Genomic DNA, 18891 nt, shown 5'->3' with positions numbered 1-18891 from the left:
AGGGAGGAAAAAATCCTAGGCTCATCTAGAAACTCTCTTCATTCACGGTAATAATATGACAACTTACCTTGGTTTCTCAAAGCACAGAGTGCACCCCTGCTTGGAGTACAAACTTCGACCCTCCCGGGAATCGAACCGGGGACCAAGCCTTATGTGATATCCACTCGGCCACGGAAGTATCTATTTAGAGTTGTATTCTCATGAGCGTACTAGTCAGGGAGGAAAAAATCCTGGGCTCATCTAGAAACTCTCTTCATTCACGGTAATAATATGACAACTTACCTTGGTTTCTCGTGAGCGTGCTAGTCTGGGAGGAAATGATCGTGGATTCGTCCGAACTCTCTTCCTTCACCGTAGTAATATGAGGGGGCAGGCTGGGCAATGCAGGGGCCGTACTAGGCACAGGGTCCTCAGCTTGGAAACATTTGAAGCTGAGAATGTTGTACCATTTGGAGCTAGAGTAGGACTCGGCCAGAGTGAAGTCTGCCAGGCTCACCTGAGCACAGCCCTGGAGGGGAGAGAATAGAATAATATTTTATTTTGATGTATTACTAGGTGTTGTGGTTCTCGAGATAGAGCGATCAGTGGGTGAAATGTGAATGAGTGAATGGATCTTGTTCTTATAATATAAGATTTATTTTTCATGAGATGCTCATGTGATCATTGCTTATCCAAAACGTGCCATTTCTAAGATGTCAATTTTGAGTTTCGATAACAAAAGATAGAATGTAAAAATCGTTGGTACAAAAATATCGGATTCTAGCCATGTCAGCTACTGCTCAGCTTCATATAACTATGATTTTTTATTTTTCAAGTAATAAAAGCTTGTCTTTTTAGAATTTTCACTAGCAATGTAGGTAATACAAAGCACTCTCTCCTGGTGGAATTGTCTGCACAATGAGACTTTTAGGCCATAAACTGCCAGTCTAAATTCAAGCACAACTTACCACACAATCGACTCGTTTCTCGGCACAGCTGGACACGGTCCACACATTCACCTGCAGCGTCTTACTGCACAGCTTGGACAGCGGCAACGGTGAGAATGCAAACGTCTCACCGAAGCGCGGTTTGTTGGTGGCCGCTGAAACCGGTTTGGTGGTGCACGTGAAGGCCGAACCCGGGCCGCTCGGCAGGAGACTGGCCTTGATGAACACTTGGTCATCGGCCTCTGGGGTCAGTAGGGCGCTGAGACTACGGGCCTTCTCTATGCTGATGTGCAGCGTACTGTCTGATGATGAATACCTGAGGGCGAAACAACGATACACAAAATTGAAATTCCGTTCTTCTTTTACCTCACGCAACGCGTTATCCAATATTACCAAGGCAAGAAAGGAACCAAATAGAATAACCGATAAGCGAGCTGAATCCCGCCTGCTGAAACCGGTTTGGTGGTGCACGTGAAGGCCGAACCCGGGCCGCTCGGCAGGAGACTGGCCTTGATGAACACTTGGTCATCGGCCTCCGGGGTCAGTAGGGCGCTGAGACTACGGGCCTTCTCTATGCTGATGTGCAGCGTACTGTCTGATGATGAATACCTGGAGGGCGAAACAACGATACACAAAATTGAGATTCCGTTCTTCTTTTATCTCACGCAACGCGTTATCCAATATTACCAAGGCAAGAAAGGAACCAAATAGAATAACCGATAGCGAGCTGAATCCCGCCTAAAAAAGTTAAATATCGGTGTTTCAAAGACATTTCTATTTTGTATAATGACATATCTAGTACATTTCTATTTTGTATAATGACATATCTAGTACATTTCTATTTTGTATAATGACATATCTCGTACATTGAACTTTACGAGTCTCTGTCGTAGCAATGTGCTGTATTACATCACTATTAGGTGCATGGTCAACAAGAACACCAGAAAGTCTCCTGTTGAAATATTTTCAATCGAAAAACGAGTACAATTTTTTTGTCGATGGTGGGATTATTCGAACCGGGACCTTCTGCATGGCAGCGGACGCGCTACGGGTAGACGGGGGGGATGGGGGTCCGCCCGTCTCCAGGGGTGGGGTCTCGGATATGGGCGATAGGGGGGATGAGGGCCTCCCCAGGCCGGAGCCCTGCGACATGTTTGTACCTAGAGGGGGAGAGAGAGAGGATGGGGATAGAATTAGAACTGTTGGGTTGTATGGAAAAAGAATACCATAGTCATTTTGTTAAAGTGTAAAATTTATTCACTTTTTTAATCTTTAGAAGGGTAAATTTCAGGTTGATATCCTCAATGGTAAAGTCCCCCAGCCAGACTTAGTTTGTTTACTCCCTGTTTGCCCCAGCCAGACCAATCACTATTTTTCCCCTCCAGGGGTGGGGTCTCGGATATGGGCGATAGCGGAGATGAGGGCCTCCCCAGGCCGGAGCCCTGCGACATGTTTGTACCTAGAGGGGGAAGGGGAGAGAGGATGGGGATAGAATTAGAACTGTTGGGTTGTATGGAAAACGAATACTATAGTCATTTTGTTAAAGTGTAAAATTTATTCACTTTTTTAATTTTTAGAAGGGTAAATTTCAGGCTGATATCCTCAATGGTAAAGTCCCCCAGCCAGACTTAGCTTGTTTACTCCCTGTTTGCCCCAGCCAGACCAATCACTATTTTTCCCCTTTTTTTCAATACAAGCAAGGGCCATTTTATAATTGTAATTTTGAAAATATTGTTCAAATGCATAATTATTATATATAAATATAAGGTGGTACGTCAAAATCTCTGAAAGTTTCAAGTGGTACGTGTTTACTAAAAGGTTGAGAACCCCTGCCATAGTCATTTTGTTAAAGTGTAAAATTTATTCACTTTTTTAATCTTTAGAAGGGTAAATTTCAGGCTGATATCCTCAATGGTAAAGTCCCCCAGCCAGACTTAGTTTGTTTACTCCCTGTTTGCCCCAGCCAGACCAATCACTATTTTCCCCCTTTTTTTTCAATACAAGCAAGGGCCATTTTATAACTGTAATTTTGAAAATATTGTTCAAATGCTTAACACCTTGTTTAGACTGCGGGAGTAAAGGGACTTTTCAGTCTCATTCTGGCAGTATAAACAGGGTAGGCATATTCTATTTCTCTTACCTTTATACAGGAGTTCGCCCAGGCTGGACGAGGTGGTGGGAGGGGCTTCATACGGAGGAGGGGGGAGGGGAGGGGGCGGTGTTGCAACGTCTCCTTTCAGTAGCCTCTCCACTCGCTTGTGTAGATCGGCCATGTTGACGCTGCTAGTGTTGGCACCACTGTCTGACATTGTAATGCAGGAGGAGGGCACGTAGATGTCCGTGAAGCTGAGTCCTGAACTCAGAGAACCTGATGGGGGAATAGAATAGAATTAATCAGTGGAATAGAATAGAATAGAATTAATCAGTGGAATAGAATAGAATAGATTAGCGGGCGATAATATGAATGGCTAAGAGGCAGAGCAGACCAAGTCCAAAAAAAAAGTGTTTCGAGATACATACATGGAGTCAAAGTTTAAATAGATATAGCCATTTTGTTTTTGCTCTCATTTGAATCCAACACTAATATGAAGTTGGCAACCAACTTTAAAAAATAGATCTTTTTGCACTCTTTCCAACAATATTGATAACTCAGAAAGTTTGAGATTCTAGGAGAGTATATATAGCTCACCTTTGGAGCTGGTGGTCGAGAGAGAGCCTAGGCTAGAGGAAGAGCTAACAGAGAGGGTAGAGGCGGAAAAATAAAAGGGGAACCTTGTAAAAAAAAAAAAAAAAAAAAAGAGCGGACCAATTCCAAAAAAAGTGTTTCGAGATACATAAATGGAGTCAAAGTTTAAATAGATATAGCCATTTTGTTTTTGCTCTCCTTTCAATCCAACACTAATATGAAGTTGGCAACCAACTTTAAAAAATAGATCTTTTCGCACTCTTTCCAACGATATAGATAACTCAGAAAGTTTGGGATTCTAGGAGAGTATATATAGCTTTAGCTCTATCTCTTCTAGAACCTGACACAACTCTGCTTGTCTGCAAGAGATAGAATAGAAAAATAGGTTATGAATAGAATAGAATAGAACTACTACACCACTGAGGTTGGTGTTGTTGATTTATTATTTTTTTTTTATTACTATTGTGTACCCCATGTCCCCATAATTTTTTTTTTTTTTTTCATCCAAGTCCTGATTCGCACAATCTTTCAGGTTTTCGGTCTCTCTCGCCTTTTTCTCACCCTTAATTCCCAACTCTGTTCCTATGTAGCTCTCATCCCTTCCAGATATTCTGAATAAATCAGACAATACAAAAATCTTTAGCAGGATCAAGTAGGTAGTCAAAGAGCTAGAAAAAAATCCAAAACAGTTAAAAATAATAATAAAAAATTGATCCCAAGGGCAATCAATTGGTACACAATAGAGCTACCTGGAAGAGACTAACAAGTTTTCCCAACATTTTACTTAGGAATTGACCATCCCATTCAAATATTTTACTCAAATACATATGTCCATTTTCCAGGTGACCCCAGGCCAAGCAGAATCGGACAAGGACCGCCTCATTCTGTTCCAAGAGAAGGAACAACTGCTACGCGAGCTGAGGAGCATCATTAGTTCGAGCTCTCGTGCGAGACGAAGTCACGAGGAAATGAGTGATATACAGGCAGACATTAGGAAGTTAGAGCAAGATCTGAAGGATGCTCTGGAAATGTCCAACCGAGCCATTGCTGATAGGTGAGTGTGTAGTGGTTAAGACGTTCGTCTGGTAATCGGGAGGGCGTGGGTTCGATCCTCGCAGAGGTATGGAATTTTATCCTTAATATTATTTGATAATTTGTACAGAATGATAGTAATAGCAGTCTGGCTGGGGGACTTTAAACAAGGAGTATACCAGCCTGAAAATTCCCTTAGCTAAAGAAATAGAAAAGGTTGAGTGCGAAGGGCATCCACTCGTAAAAATCGTCTAGCCACAACCAAATGTCAGCGCAAAGTAATCACCCTAAGACTGATCGAGAGGCTGACAAAAAATGCCGATCTGAACATCCACTCTTGGTACGGGCAGTGGAAGCAAGTCAATCGTGATCAAACGCTCGCAGACATTTTCGCCTGTGGCGCGGAACTCCTATATTTGTAGGGTGAGTACTACTTACGAAGATGGATTTACACTAACCTGGTTTATGGGGCACTGGGCAAGGTGAGCCCAGTGGTAACGCAGGTCCCGAGTTCGAATCCCACCATCGACAAAAATTTGTATTCGTTTTTCGATTGCAAACATTTCAGCGGGTTACTTTCTCGTGTTGACCCAGCACCTAAATGGGAACTATTGTGTCTTTTATCGGCCATCTGATGAGGGACATACTACGGGAGCGTAGCAGTTGTTCCTTCTCTTGGAACAGAATGAGGCGGTCCTTGTCCGATTCTGCTTGGCCTGGGGTCACCTGGAAAATGGACATACATATGTATGTATTCGAGTAAAATATTTGAATGGGATGGTCAATTCCTAAGTAAAATGTTGGGAAAACTTGTTAGTCTCTTCCAGGTAGCTCTATTGTGTACCCCATGTCCCCATAATTTTTTTCCATCCAAGTCCAGATTCGCACAATCTTTCGGGTTTTCGGTCTCCCTCGCCTTTTTCTCACCCTTAATTCCCAACTCTGTTCTTATGTAGCTCTCATCTCTTCCAGATATTCTGAATAAATCAGACAAAACAAAAATCTTTAGCAGGATCAAGTAGGTAGTCAAAGAGCTAGAAAAAAAATCCAGAACACTTAAAAATAATAATAAAAAAAAAAAATTGATCCCAAGGGCAATCAATCAATCTTACCTTCTCTTCTAGATCGGCTAGTTGCGTCTGAATGATTTGGATACGTTTGCGCGTTTCGTCGTATTCGAGTCGCATGCGTGCCATCTCCGCTAGACGTGTTCCCATGGGTACCAACTGTAAATAGAATGGAATTCGATTAATAGGAGGGCGTGGGTTCGATCCCAGTCGAGGTATATGACCATTTTAATAATGGAGCTCTAAAGGTTAGAATGTTAGATGGTAGAGAACGTCTCCGTGGTTAACATCGCCCAGTGGTTACCTTCGACTCGAGAGTACATAAGTACATAACTATTATCGTTCTATCCTATAGGACAGGTCGATGAACAAAGCCCCTCCACCAGACTCTATTGCTATACTCGTTTCGTCGTATTCGAGTCGCATGCGTGCCATCTCCGCTAGACGTGTTCCCATGGGTACCAACTGTAAATAGAATGGAATTCGATTAGTATTCATATGTATGAAAATCATTTATTTATAATTATGAATATATGAATAGAAAGTAATTAATCCTAGTGTGCAGGTCGATTAGACTTAACGTTAATGAATATTTTGAGGGCTAACTCCGAAGCATTCAATAAAAACTCCCATTTTAGAACTTTGTGACATTTTTTATGATGTTTTATTGATATTCTTCTTCTTCTTTGCCTTTGAAGTTTTATTGATATTATTAATTACAAATATTATAATATATTCCTTCCAATTTTTGGTCTACTTGACATCTGCCTAGGTAGCGTAGTGGTCAAGACGCTCGTCTGGTAAACAGAAGGGCGTGGGTTCGATCCCAGCCGAGGTATATGACCATTTTAATAATGGAGCTCTAAGGGTTAGAATGTCAGATGGTAGAGAACGTCTCCGTGGTTAACCTCGCCCAGTGGTTACCTTCGACTCGAGAGTACATAAGTACATAACCATTATCGTTCTATCCTATAGGACAGGTCGATGAACAAAGCCCCTCCACCAGACTCTATTGCTATACCTTTGGTTAGCCTTTATATCTTTCCAGTTTCCTTGTTTCTTCCCAACATCAAACTTGATAGTGTCTTCATAACGATATCGACTCAAGAGTATTATTATTATTCTTTGTCATAAAATTAGCAAAAGCTTAGCCGGCAAAAAGTCTGCGTAACTCCGCGTTGCGTGTAATTCATTTCGGTTCTAATTTGTTCTAGTTCTCGTTTGAGGCGGGATACACGATCTCTAGCTAGGGCTACGTCCGACTTGAGTAGGTCTACGTCGTACTTTGTACTGGCACTTGAGGAGCTCGAACATACTGGAAGAGAATGAGATTGGAGACGTTGGTTGGAGTTAAAAAGAAAGGGGGGGGAAGATGGTCCGGTTGGTGCCCGGTTCGATTTTAGTGACAGCAAAAAATTACACTCGCACTGCAATTGCAAAAATAGGAAAATTGGACTAATGGTTATTGCCTGGTTCTCTAGTTTTAACCTGATACTTAACGGAACTTGACTTCTTCTCGTCCGTCTGATGAGGGGCATAAAACACATTACGTCTCAGGCAAATACCCTTGGGCACCACATTCATCGGTCATTTTTAGTCTCCAAGGGACATTTTCGGCTGAAGTTGCCCCTCGGGGACACTTTTCTCCGGGTAAAAAGAGTCAGTCCACCGGACACCTTTCATAACATGTCCAATTGCCCACAGATAGGTTATTGGCTGGGTGGTTTTGGAATTCTCTTGGAATTCGTTTGTGTATGCTGCCAGGATAGGACTGGAAAGTCCCTTTACCTGTAGGATATTTTCTTTTTCTTCTGGATTTGATTGGTTCACCCAACACAGGAGAGGAAAGAGGATTTTCTTCTTTTTTTTTTTGATCCTGTGCCAATTGGCAGGGTTTTCAGTCCCTCTCTTTCACATTTCTAGCTTTTCCGAGTTTACTTATGTGAGATTTTTTCACCACCGTCATCCCCGGTGTGTAACCAGCTTAACTCCATATACAAAAAGCTCACTCCGAGGCTTAGGTGTAGGGGCAATTTGCCCCAAGGGATGGGTTAAGCTTATACGAATCTACGAAAATCCCTGGTGTGTACTTCGAGCTATCAGTCAGTCAACCTCAATTGTAGAAGACGTAGGTGTATTTCCTATCAGTAGAAGAGATTGATATAGAAAAAAGAAATCTGACAAAAAAAAAAAAATGAAAATACAAGCAGAACCACTCGGGGGCAAAACTCCCAAAAGAAAAATAATCAAAAACTAGGAGTTAGGACTCGATGAGATGTCCTGATCCAAATATGAGACCCTTTTGTATAATGACATATCTAGTACATTTCTATTTTGTATAATGACATATCTAGTACATTTCTATTTTGTATAATGACATATCTAGTACCTACATTGAACTTTACGAGTCTGTGTAGTAGCAATGTGCTGTAGTACATCACACTATTAGGTGCATGGTCAACAAGAACACCAGAAAGTCTCCCGTTGAAATATTTTCAATCGAAAAACGAGTACAAATTTTTGTCGATGGTGGGATTCGAACCCGGGACCTTCTGCATGGCAAGCAAGCACGTTACCACTAAAACGAGTACAATTTTTTGTCGATGGTGGGATTCGAACCCGGGACCTTCTGCATGGCAAGCAAGCGCGTTACCACTGGGCTAGCCTTGCCGCCCCCCCCCAAAAAAAAACAGCCAACCAATCCATGTTTTCGGTCTTACCTGAGTTTAATCTGCACCTGCGCCGTTTCGCACTGGCTCGAGTCGGACAGGTGACGTTTGACGTGCGACGCTTCGAACACCCCGCTGTCTCCCGCTACGCTCTCATCCGACACGGCAGCGGACACGCTACGGGTAGACGGGGGTGAGGGGGGTCCGCCCGTCTCCAGGGGTGGTCTCTAGCTAGGGCTACGTCTGACTTGAGTAGGTCTACGTCGTACTTTGTACTGGCACTTGAGGAGCTCGAACATACTGGAAGAGAATGGGATTGGAGAAGTTAGTTGAAGTTAAAAAAAAGGAGGGGGAAAGATGGTCCGGTTGGTGCCCAGTTCAATTTTTAGAGACAGCAAAAAATTATACTCGCACTTCATTGCAATGATATATAGGTCGAACAGGTTTGGATAAGTCCTTCTATGGATCTATGGGGACAGACTGACAGACACCGAAGCGAATACAATAGTCCGTCTACTATACCTTTTATTATTAGTAATAATAAAGGAAGGACGGACTAAAAAATAAATAGGAAAATTGGAGGACTAATGGTTATTGCTTGGTTCTCTAGTTTTAACCTGATACTTAACGGAACTTGACTTCTTCTCGTCCATCTGATGAGGGGCATAAAACACACTACGTCTCAGGCAAAGACCCTTGGGCACCACATTCATCGGTCATTTTTAGTCTCTAAGGGACATTTTCGGCTGAAGTTGCCCCTCGGGGACACTTTTCTCCGGGTAAAAAGAGTCGGTCCACCGGACAGCTTTCATATTATGTCCAATTACCCACAGATAGGTTAGTGGCTGGGTTTTTAGCGCATAGTATCGAGAGAGTATTGGGTTAACTGAGATATGTGAACCAAGGATATAGGATTAATAGGACTATCAAGGATATAGGATATAGAGGACTATCAAGGATATGTAGGATACCACCCGGGGGCAAAACTCCCAAAAGAAAAATAATCAAAAACTAGGAGTTAGGACTCGATGAGATGTCCTGATCCAAATATGAGACCCCAACATGACCCGCAGTAACCCGAGCGGGTTAAACACAAAGGAATTTGAATAGGAAGGAATGAGAAATAGCTCAGCTCCAGCGCATAGTATCGAGAGAGTATTGGGTTAACTGAGATATGTGAACCAAGGATATAGGATTAATAGGACTATCAAGGATATAGGATATGGAGGACTATCAAGGATATGTAGGATAAACAAGGACTTACCACTTCTATTATGAAGGATTTACCAGTCAGCCTAGTTAGTTCGGACGGTGCAGTTGTTAAAGCGTCGGACTTTGGATCTGGATGTTGGTGGTTCGAGTCCAAGTCAAGTCGTAAATTTATCTAGGTGTAATAATCGGGGAACGATATTTGTGACGAACATTTAAATATGCTTAACACAATTAAAATTCCTAGTTTGGACAGTAGCGCGTCTGCCTTGTAAAGCGCTAGATCGCTTTCTCGCCCAGGGCGGATTTCGACCTGAACGGATTTACCCCGAAGGAGGTTGACAGGGGGCTGGAACAGCTAAGGTCTCACTGTCCCGAAAGCGAAGAGAGAAGGAAGACAGGATAGGAGAAAGCCAACTGTTCCGAAAACAAACCTTAAATATTTAGCCTTTATCGCCCCGGATCGGAATCGAACCCGGGACCTAGAGCAAAAATAATCTCAATATAATAGTGATCAAATGGTTTACACAAGTAAACAACAACAACAATCGGTACATTAAGAAGTATCCTTCGTATTCCGATAACTCAAAGGTTCCTCTCTTAACCTCTAAGAAGATCGTCCTGAGCCTCTAACGAAATGTCCTGGCCTGGAGTGTCCATTGGCTGGGTTTTTATACTTACAGCTACTTCGTGAGTTGTTCAACAGGGCATTGTTCAAATGATTGTACTCGTCCTGGGCAAGATAAAGTCGCTGCTGTTTCACATCGTATATCTCCTTCTTCGCCTGAAATCAGAAGGAAAAACAAAGTTTGTGAGACAATTTTATCAGATCATCATTTGAGAGTAAACATAAAGGGCTAAAGTCCAAATAGTGATGTATGACGGGATGAGAAATTGGTGAGAACTATGAGACAAGAAACAGAGCACTGTCTCGTCTTGTGATTTCAAAAGACAAGACCAGAGATGGTACCAGGGGTGGGGTCTCGGATATGGGCGATAGCGGAGATGAGGGCCTCCCCAGGCCGGAGCCCTGCGACATGTTTGTACCTAGAGGGGGGAGAGAGAGGATGGGGTTAGAATTAGGACTATTGGGTTGTATGGAAAACGAATACCATAGTATCAGAAGGAAAAACAAAGTTTGTGAGACAATTTTATCAGATCATCATTTGAGAGTAAACATAAAGGGCTAAAGTCCAAATAGTGATGCATGACGGGATGAGAAATTGGTGAGAATTATGAGACAAGAAACAGAGCAATGTCTCGTCTTGTGATTTTAAAAGACAAGACCAGAGATGGTGATTCCTTGTCTCAACAAAAACCACACTCCAGAAGTTCCCCGGTCTGCGTAAATTAAATAAACTCCTTACCTCTGCGCACAGGTCAGTCTGTGAGGCCGTGCTCAGAGTCAGATTGAGCGTGGACACGTCCGGGCTCGAATCTCCGCACAGTTCGAGCCGGGTCAGCTCATCCTTGAGCTTGGCTAGGCTCTGCATGAGCTCGCTACGTTCCTTCTCGCCGGAGCGTAGGGACTTCTCGATCTCGAGTAGCTCGGCCATGATAGCCTGCACCTCGGTGATGTTGTAGCAGCCTCCTGTGCTGTCCGTTCCGGTGGCTCCTAGCTTCTGCTCCACACTGCAAAAGAGAGGTCAAAATTGACATTTTAAATATTATTGTATGAGGTGCGCAGGACAACAGAAACCTGTAACTATGTAATACTGATTACTGATCTATCTCTTTAAAATTGATATTGAAATATTTTTTGGACCAATAACATGGCGGACCTCCCATTTCTTCTTCTTCTTCTTCTTCTTCAAACGAGACCATTGCAGTGGTAAAGGAATGCTCTATCTATCCTTCCATTACCTTATTGATCTTGGGGCACATAGAGTGTACCGAACTCTTTTGCCATATCAAGGTATAAGCATAATGATACTTGGATTTTAGGGGGTATTGGTATAAGTTAGGGACACCGGCTTTAAGAAACGCCCTTGGTCACTGCGACCTGGTTAGGCAGGGTGGAATCAGATAAAAAGTTCTACCAGAAAAGAATCTACCAGATTAGAATGAAACGGAATCCATTGAGAGAAAAAAGAAGAAATAGAATAAGCCAGCCTAGATAGCTTAGTTAGAGAGAGAGAGAGAGAGAGAGAGAGAGAGAGAGAGAAGAGAGAGAGAGAGGGAAAAGTAGTCATCTTATAATTTCTGATAGATAAAACTATTAAGATATAGGTAATTATTAAAAAAAAAAAAATAATAATAAAAAAAATGCAACACCATTTACACACATCACAGACGAGGAAAAAAAAGGACGCAAGTTCAAGAAATCACTTGAACGCGTACACGCTATTTAGCCGGGGACATTAAAAGAGCAATAAAATCAGACGAGGAAAAAAAAGGACGCAAGTTCAAGAAATCACTTGAACGCGTACACGCTATTTAGCCGGGGACATTAAAAGAGCAATAAAAATACACCAGGAAAAAGTCGAACGCAAATCGAGCTTTGGAATTCACTTCGAAGCTTCTCGGACTATTTTTTCGGTGACGTACAAATTGAAATTGAAGAAAAAAAGTAAGAAGGAATTTCAATAAAAATCCAAAAATTGAAGAATCGGAAATACGCGGAAAAAAATGTGAAAAAGACGTGGATAAAAATCCAAAAAATAAAGTATACCTATCCGAAAGAGGTACCTACGCACGAAAAAAAGTCGGAGGAATTGCAAAAAAATATCCCCAGCGCATAGTATCGAGAGAGTATTGGGTTAACTGAGATATGTGAACCAAGGATATAGGATTAATAGGACTATCAAGGATATAGGATTAATAGGACTATCAAGGATATGTAGGATAAAAAAGTATAGGAAGGAAAGTAATGTAATCGGGTCAAATTTTCGATGGTCAGATTTTAGTGCCAAAACACGTTTTGAGGTCCCTAGAGTCTAAATACAAAGTTTCAGCCATTGGTCCGTGTGTGTGTCTGTCTGTAAACAAAATATCTTGAGAAAAAAAATATATATATATATATATCCTTTTTTTTTACTTTCCTTATTTTTAGACTATCATGAGGATCAAAGAAGGAAAGAAGGTTGGGTGGAAGAGCTCACTGTGTGAGAATTCTGCCATAAAGCCTTAAAAAAGAAGAAGAAGAAGAAGAAGAAGAAGGAAAAAGAGGAATAATATACTGATAATACCGGTATCCTCGTAAACCCTACATTCCACATAGAATTTAGGCACCTACAGTCAGTCCTACATGACTAACATAAGAAAAAAAAACTTTAGGAAATAGCGTGCATTCCAACTCCAAGTGATCTCTGACGTTAATAGGAAATACCTCTACAACTAAAAAGTTATATAATTTTTTTTTTTAGAAATATAAAATTCTAAACCCTAATGGAACGGAATTCTTTCGAATGAAATCTCTACGCATTCTTTCGCAGCAAAAATATGCAAGGAAAAATATCCAATTAAAATAGGACTGTTTTTAAGTGAATCACAACTTCAAAAGTCCTCACAATAGAATTCAGCTCTTCACTGCAGATGCTGCTCAACAGTGCTCTGGCAATCCACCCAAAAACCCCATCCACCTCTGACTCAACCTACAAAGAGGACTTTGGTTTAGTACCTATTGTGCCTAAACAGTAGAAGCAACTTCAAAAGTCCTCACAATAGAATTCAGCTCTTCACTGCAGATGCTGCTCAACAGTGCTCTGGCGATCCACCCAAAAACCCCATCCACCTCTGACTCAACCTACAAAGAGGACTTTAGTTTAGTACCTATTGTGCCTAAACAGTAGAAGTAGATAGTAGAATAGAAAATACCTTGTTTATCCTACCAGAATGAGACTGAAAAGTCCCTTTACTCCCGCAGTCTAAATAAGGTCTCATTTATTTCATGGGTAATGTTTACAATAAAATTACTCAGAGTCCTCAGAGATATATGAGACCTTGCAATCCGCTCGAAAAACCCCATCTATACTCTGACTCAACCTACAAAAAAGGTAATGCTACTCTACAGCTCTTCACTGCAAATGCTCAAAAAACCCCATCAATACTCTGACTTAACCTACAAAAAAGAGGACTCATAATACCTACAGTCACTCGAAAAAAATTCAACCCAAAAAACAGACCGAGAAGAATTTAGCTCAGCCATCATCACGCCATGGTATCTCTCGAGCTAGGTTCTAAAACCCATCGGTTCCAGCTACATCAGCAAGTCCTGGCTCTGGCTCCTATTGAGAGAGAACTCTGTAGACCGAAAAAAATTCAACCCAAAAAACAGACCGAGAAGAATTTAGCTCAGCCATCATCACGCCATGGTATCTCTCGAGCTAGGTTCTAATTGTAGAACATCCACTCTTGGTTTTCCATGTCCATAGTTGAGTGGGCGGGGCAAATTCGTGTTCGGATTTATTCGTTAACAGGTAGGTTCCAATATAATAACATGTGAAGGGGCGGGGCACTTGGTATTCGGGTTCATTCGGGATTATGATTGTTCAAGGACAGCAATTATTATTTTCACTATTTTAAGACCTTCAAACTTTTCTTATTTCTACAATCCACATTTTGAATTTAAATTAATTATTCGAATAAATTTCGTCTTTGAAGAATGTGTAGTATAATCTATTAATTTTACGTCAGTCGAGCAATCTCATTACATTCCATCTCATTGAAATGAAAATAAACCAAGTAATAAATTAATATGAAAATAATTAGGTGTAAACAGCACACCACTTCGTATTTTTAGCCTGGCTACGCCGCTGTTATGGGCCAAAAAGGCCGTCTGGTTTTAGAAACTCGATCATTCTTCCATAAGGCCCGTTCCCAATTATCGTTCGGAAAAAAAATCGTGTCGTGTGTAGAGAGAACACTCTCATTTAAATTACATTGCGTACAGGACATTCGGGAAAAAATCGCATAAAACTGACGACAAGTGGGAAACGACCTTTAGAGGAAGGCCCAGGCCGTTCATGAAGTACTCGACCGTTTCAGGAAGAACTATAGGATTGTGTCTATTGTCCCACCTTCCCACCTCTCACAAAGCGTTTGATTACCTAAACCTGAAGTCTTAATTAAAACAGAATGGAGCGGAGAGCGGAGCGCATAGATCTTTTTGCTTTCAGTTCAATGCTTTTTCGGTCGGCAGAGGGTACAAGAACGTGTACCCTCTACCGGAGTCTACCGTCACTTTCCTCTACCTGCTCGATGCTCTATGCACTCCGCTCCACTCAGTTTTAAGCCCAAATCAGTCCTCCCCTCCAAAACAAGTCCAAAGAGCAAATTTCGAACACTTCCACTACTGCAGACTACATTTACGTAAATCTTCAAATTCTTCATACGAGTATTTCACATTATCTTATACAGGTTTACTAAACATCATTGATGGCTTTAAAAAAGGAAAATTTTGTCCTGTCTTGATTACAATCATTGACATATTATGGTTATGCACCTAGGCATATTTCTTTGACACTATCCCCTAGGCCAGGGGTGGCCAAACTTTTATGGGTCGGATGGCTAGGAGACCCTTAGCGAGCTACCTTTTCAGTCTAGGAACCAAAAAATTACGACGTTCTTTTTAGTGAAGAAAGAGAATTCATTAGATCAGTTGGACTTAAATTCAGATTTACAGGTTCACACATCGCCCTGGTGGGACACTATTAAGGCTAATTTATTCGTCATACGCCACACAAGTCACACAACCCATAGGTTGTTATGAGACACGCACATAACAGACAACACTATCAAATTGATCAGTAGAGGTGTTTGCAATTCCACGCCAGCAGCCACCATACTCTATCCTCAATCTATTCTAAATCTAATAAGTCTTCAGGGTTTCACAATAGCCCCCCCCCCCTGATTTGTCTCCACGCCCCCCAGTTTGAGAACCTCTGCTCTACCGTCACTTTCCTCTATCTGCTCGATGCTCTATGCACTCCGCTTCACTCAGTTTTAAGCCCAAATCAGTCCTCCAAAGCAAGTCCAAAGAGCAAATTTCGAACACTTCCACTACTGCAGACTACATTTTTACGTAAATCTTCAAATTCTTCATACGAGTATTTCACATTTAAAACTAAATTATAATCGCTTCTTTTGAGGTCAGCCGAGACGATTTCGAAAAGCCACATGTGGTGATGTTGTGGTCTCGTAGTTCAGAGGTCGCCAGATCGAGGTCAGTGCAATGGCCCAATGTTAGGTCGTGTTTATCACGGTGTAGTTTCCCCTAAAACTTACCTAGGTTTGTGCGTATAGGTCATCAAATGTGAAGATTTGGAAGATGTTGAATGTCGATTGGTATAATAATAATTATGTAGAACCGTTTAAAGTTAAGAGAGAAAGGATACGCATTGGCTGAGTTGTATAACGTTAGGTATATACGGGTCAGTGCAATGGCCCAATGTTAGGTCGTGTTTATCACGGTGTAGTTTCCCCTAAAACTTGCCTAGGTTTGTGCGTATAGGTCATCAAATGTGAAGATTTGGAAGATGTTGAATGTCGATTGGTATAATAATAATTACCTATGTAGAACCGTTTAAAGTTAAGAGAGAAAGGATACGCATTGGCTGAGTTGTATAACATTAGGTATAAATAACATGGACGAGGTACCTCTCTGGATACTCTGATATCAGGAATGGGATTACGAGGTTGGTAAGGAAATCTCCGTAAATGACCTATTTTGTATTGCTTTTCAGTAGTGGATATGTCACAATCACCTACCAATGTTTCTAGTGGATGGAAGTCCAAAAAAAAAAAAAAAAAAAAAAAAAAAAAAAAAAAATCCAGAAATTAGAATTTGAAGGTGTCTAACCTATCATACATGAAAGCAGGATGATGATGATGATAATGATGATGATGTTGGTGTGAGTTTATTCAGACCATATCTATGCTATGTACTATCCGACCTTCTGAGAATTTAGTATCTACCACCAGGTTTATCATTCATTTCATTCCAATGAGTGTACGTGAGTGGGTAGTGGGTAGGAAATACGAGGTACACCGACTCTTGGAGGTTGACTACGACTACGGTACCTGTGGCATTCTCTACCACCTAACTCTCTAGAGTCTAAATAAAGCAAGGCCCACCACACAGATGCTGGAAATGTAAGGCGATAATATTGAATGTTTCCTGGAGATTCGTACACTCGTATAAGCTGAACCCGACTTTTAGGGCTGTTCGCGACTTTTAGGGCTGTTTGCCCCTACCACCTGAGCCTCGGAGTGGACTTTTTGTGTGCAACAATGTGAATTTAGTATCTACCACCAGGTTTATCATTCATTTCATTCCAATGAGTGTACGTGAGTGGGTAGTGGGTAGGAAATACGAGGTACACTGACTCTTGGAGGTTGACTATGACTACGGTACCTGTGGCATTCTCTACCACCTAACTCTACAGTCTACATAAAGCAAGGCATACCACACAGGTGCTGGAAATGTAAGACGATAATATTGAATGTTTCCTGGAGATTCGTACACTCGTATAAGCTGAACCCGACTGTTAGGGCTGTTTGCCCCTACCACCTAAGCCTCGGAGTGGACTTTTTGTGTGCAACAATGTTTTTTACTTTCCTTATCCTATAGGAGGGAAAGTAATGTAATCGGGTCAAATTTTCGATGGTCAGATTTTAGTGTCGAAACACGTTTTGAGGTCCCTAGAGCTTAAATCCAAAGTTTCAGCCATTGGTCCGTGTGTGTCTGTCTGTCTGTAAACAAAATATCTCGAGAACGGTAAGAGCTAGGGACTTGAAATTTGGTATGTAGCTGTCAAATGTGACAAGGATGCGACACGAAACTTTTGGTTAAGATCGGTGCAACGGTTGGCGGCATTTTACCGCTTTTTGGCGGTTTTTGGTGTAACTTAACAATATCTCGGGAACGGTATAAGCTGGAGACTTGAAATTTGGTATGTAGTTCACAAACGTGACAAGGATGCAACACAAAACGTTTGATTGAGATGGTTGAAAATTGACCAATCAAATGCCTTGAGACTATGCTTAGCACGAACTTAAGAGCCAGCATTTTGTTCATAAATATGGGTGTAAGACTCGTATTTATGAACAAGAATGATCGTTCTTAGATCAGTCTCAAGTCAAAATTGACCAATCAAATGCCTTGAGACTATGCTTAGCACGAACTTAAGAGCCAGCATTTTGTTCATAAATATGGGTGTTAGTCTGCACAATCCGATCTATACCCCATCAACTCAACACTCAAAATCAAGCCTCAATCTTCAACACTTCAACATCTCTAATATCGATGAAATTTGGTATGTAGATGTCAAATGTGACAAGGATGCGACAAGAAACTTTTGGTTAAGATCGGTGCAACGGTTGGCGGCATTTTACAGCTTTTTGGCGGTTTTCGGTGTAATTTAATAATATCTCGGGAACGGTGTAAGCTAGAGACTTGAAATTTGGTATGTAGTTCACAAATGTGACAAGGATGCAAACCAAAACGTTTGGTTGAGATAGGTACTGCGGTTGGCGGTATTTTGACCGCTCTTTGGCGGTTTTTGACCGTTTTTTTTTGGCGGTTTTCAGCTATACCGACTAAACGGTTAGAGTTATTGTAAAAGTTTGGTTATAAGAACAAGAACACCCAAAATAAGCATCATTCAATAGGATGAGGAAAGTCGTGTGATGTTCACACCAGATTTTTTTCTAAATGTGGACGTGTTGGGAAACTGTCCCTACATCATAATCGTGTGACATTTCTAACATAACTAAGTGTGGGCCCTACACATTACACTCATTACAGCTACCTTTACTGTAGACCTAAAGTAAATTTAGCTAAAAAGCAAAGTTTTGACTTTGTCGAAAAATGAAATCTCACAGGGCGCTTTCAAAAGACTCGATCGTCCCTTTCGCATCTGCTACCAAGAAGATGAAGAGAAGATAAGGAGGACGTTCAATTCGTGGGCCATCCCGAGTGAAAGGACACGCAAGGTGTGTAAACGTAACACAGGTAGCTCCAGCAGAAGCGAGCCCCAAACAAACACCACGCGGGGCTAACTGAATCCAACGCCAGGAAAAATTGGACAAACTCAAATCAAGCGGTATCATTAGATCAGACTAGAAACGTTTCAATAGGTTGCGGTTTCAATGTATTGAAGTTCTGACATGTGATTACATTTCTTCCGAATTTTTCATACCACAAAATAATTACCTACACACATAGGAAAACCAAAACCAATGAAATACAAAGAAAATGTGTGTTGTCAATTCAATTGGGTTAAGTTAATAAATGGTACCCACCCCAGCATTAGCAGATTATGTAGGGTTCGATGACATTATAAACCATAAAAACTTGATAT

The 18891-nt window shown here is 41.4% G+C and overlaps 1 protein-coding gene and 1 long non-coding RNA gene across 2 annotated transcripts in view; both read right to left on the bottom strand.

The window, feature by feature from the left end:
* LOC103511293 (protein kibra) overlaps window positions 1-11221 on the bottom strand; it is a gene marked incomplete at its 5' end in the record, with an annotated part of 15761 nt that extends 4540 nt beyond the window's left edge. Inside the window, 10 exons of the mRNA XM_026825112.1 lie at window positions 283-508; window positions 948-1242; window positions 1350-1535; window positions 1957-2086; window positions 3067-3294; window positions 3616-3698; window positions 3953-3971; window positions 5292-5370; window positions 5757-5870; window positions 10957-11221. Coding sequence (XP_026680913.1) covers window positions 283-508; window positions 948-1242; window positions 1350-1535; window positions 1957-2086; window positions 3067-3294; window positions 3616-3698; window positions 3953-3971; window positions 5292-5370; window positions 5757-5870; window positions 10957-11221 — 1625 coding nt within the window. The remainder of the gene's footprint in view (window positions 1-282; window positions 509-947; window positions 1243-1349; window positions 1536-1956; window positions 2087-3066; window positions 3295-3615; window positions 3699-3952; window positions 3972-5291; window positions 5371-5756; window positions 5871-10956) is intronic.
* LOC113468300 lies at window positions 8617-10436 on the bottom strand. Its single transcript, XR_003392104.1, has 2 exons — window positions 10271-10436; window positions 8617-8680 (listed from the first exon to the last, which is right to left on the bottom strand). It is a non-coding gene; the product is annotated as an uncharacterized LOC113468300 (long non-coding RNA).
* Window positions 11222-18891: the final 7670 nt, after the last annotated feature.

Source organism: Diaphorina citri, unplaced genomic scaffold (genome assembly GCF_000475195.1).
Source record: "Diaphorina citri unplaced genomic scaffold, Diaci psyllid genome assembly version 1.1 scaffold698, whole genome shotgun sequence".
Classification (NCBI taxonomy): domain Eukaryota; kingdom Metazoa; phylum Arthropoda; class Insecta; order Hemiptera; family Psyllidae; genus Diaphorina; species Diaphorina citri.
Note: the sequence above shows the minus strand (reverse complement) of the source record. Positions and strands in the feature narration are given on the sequence as shown.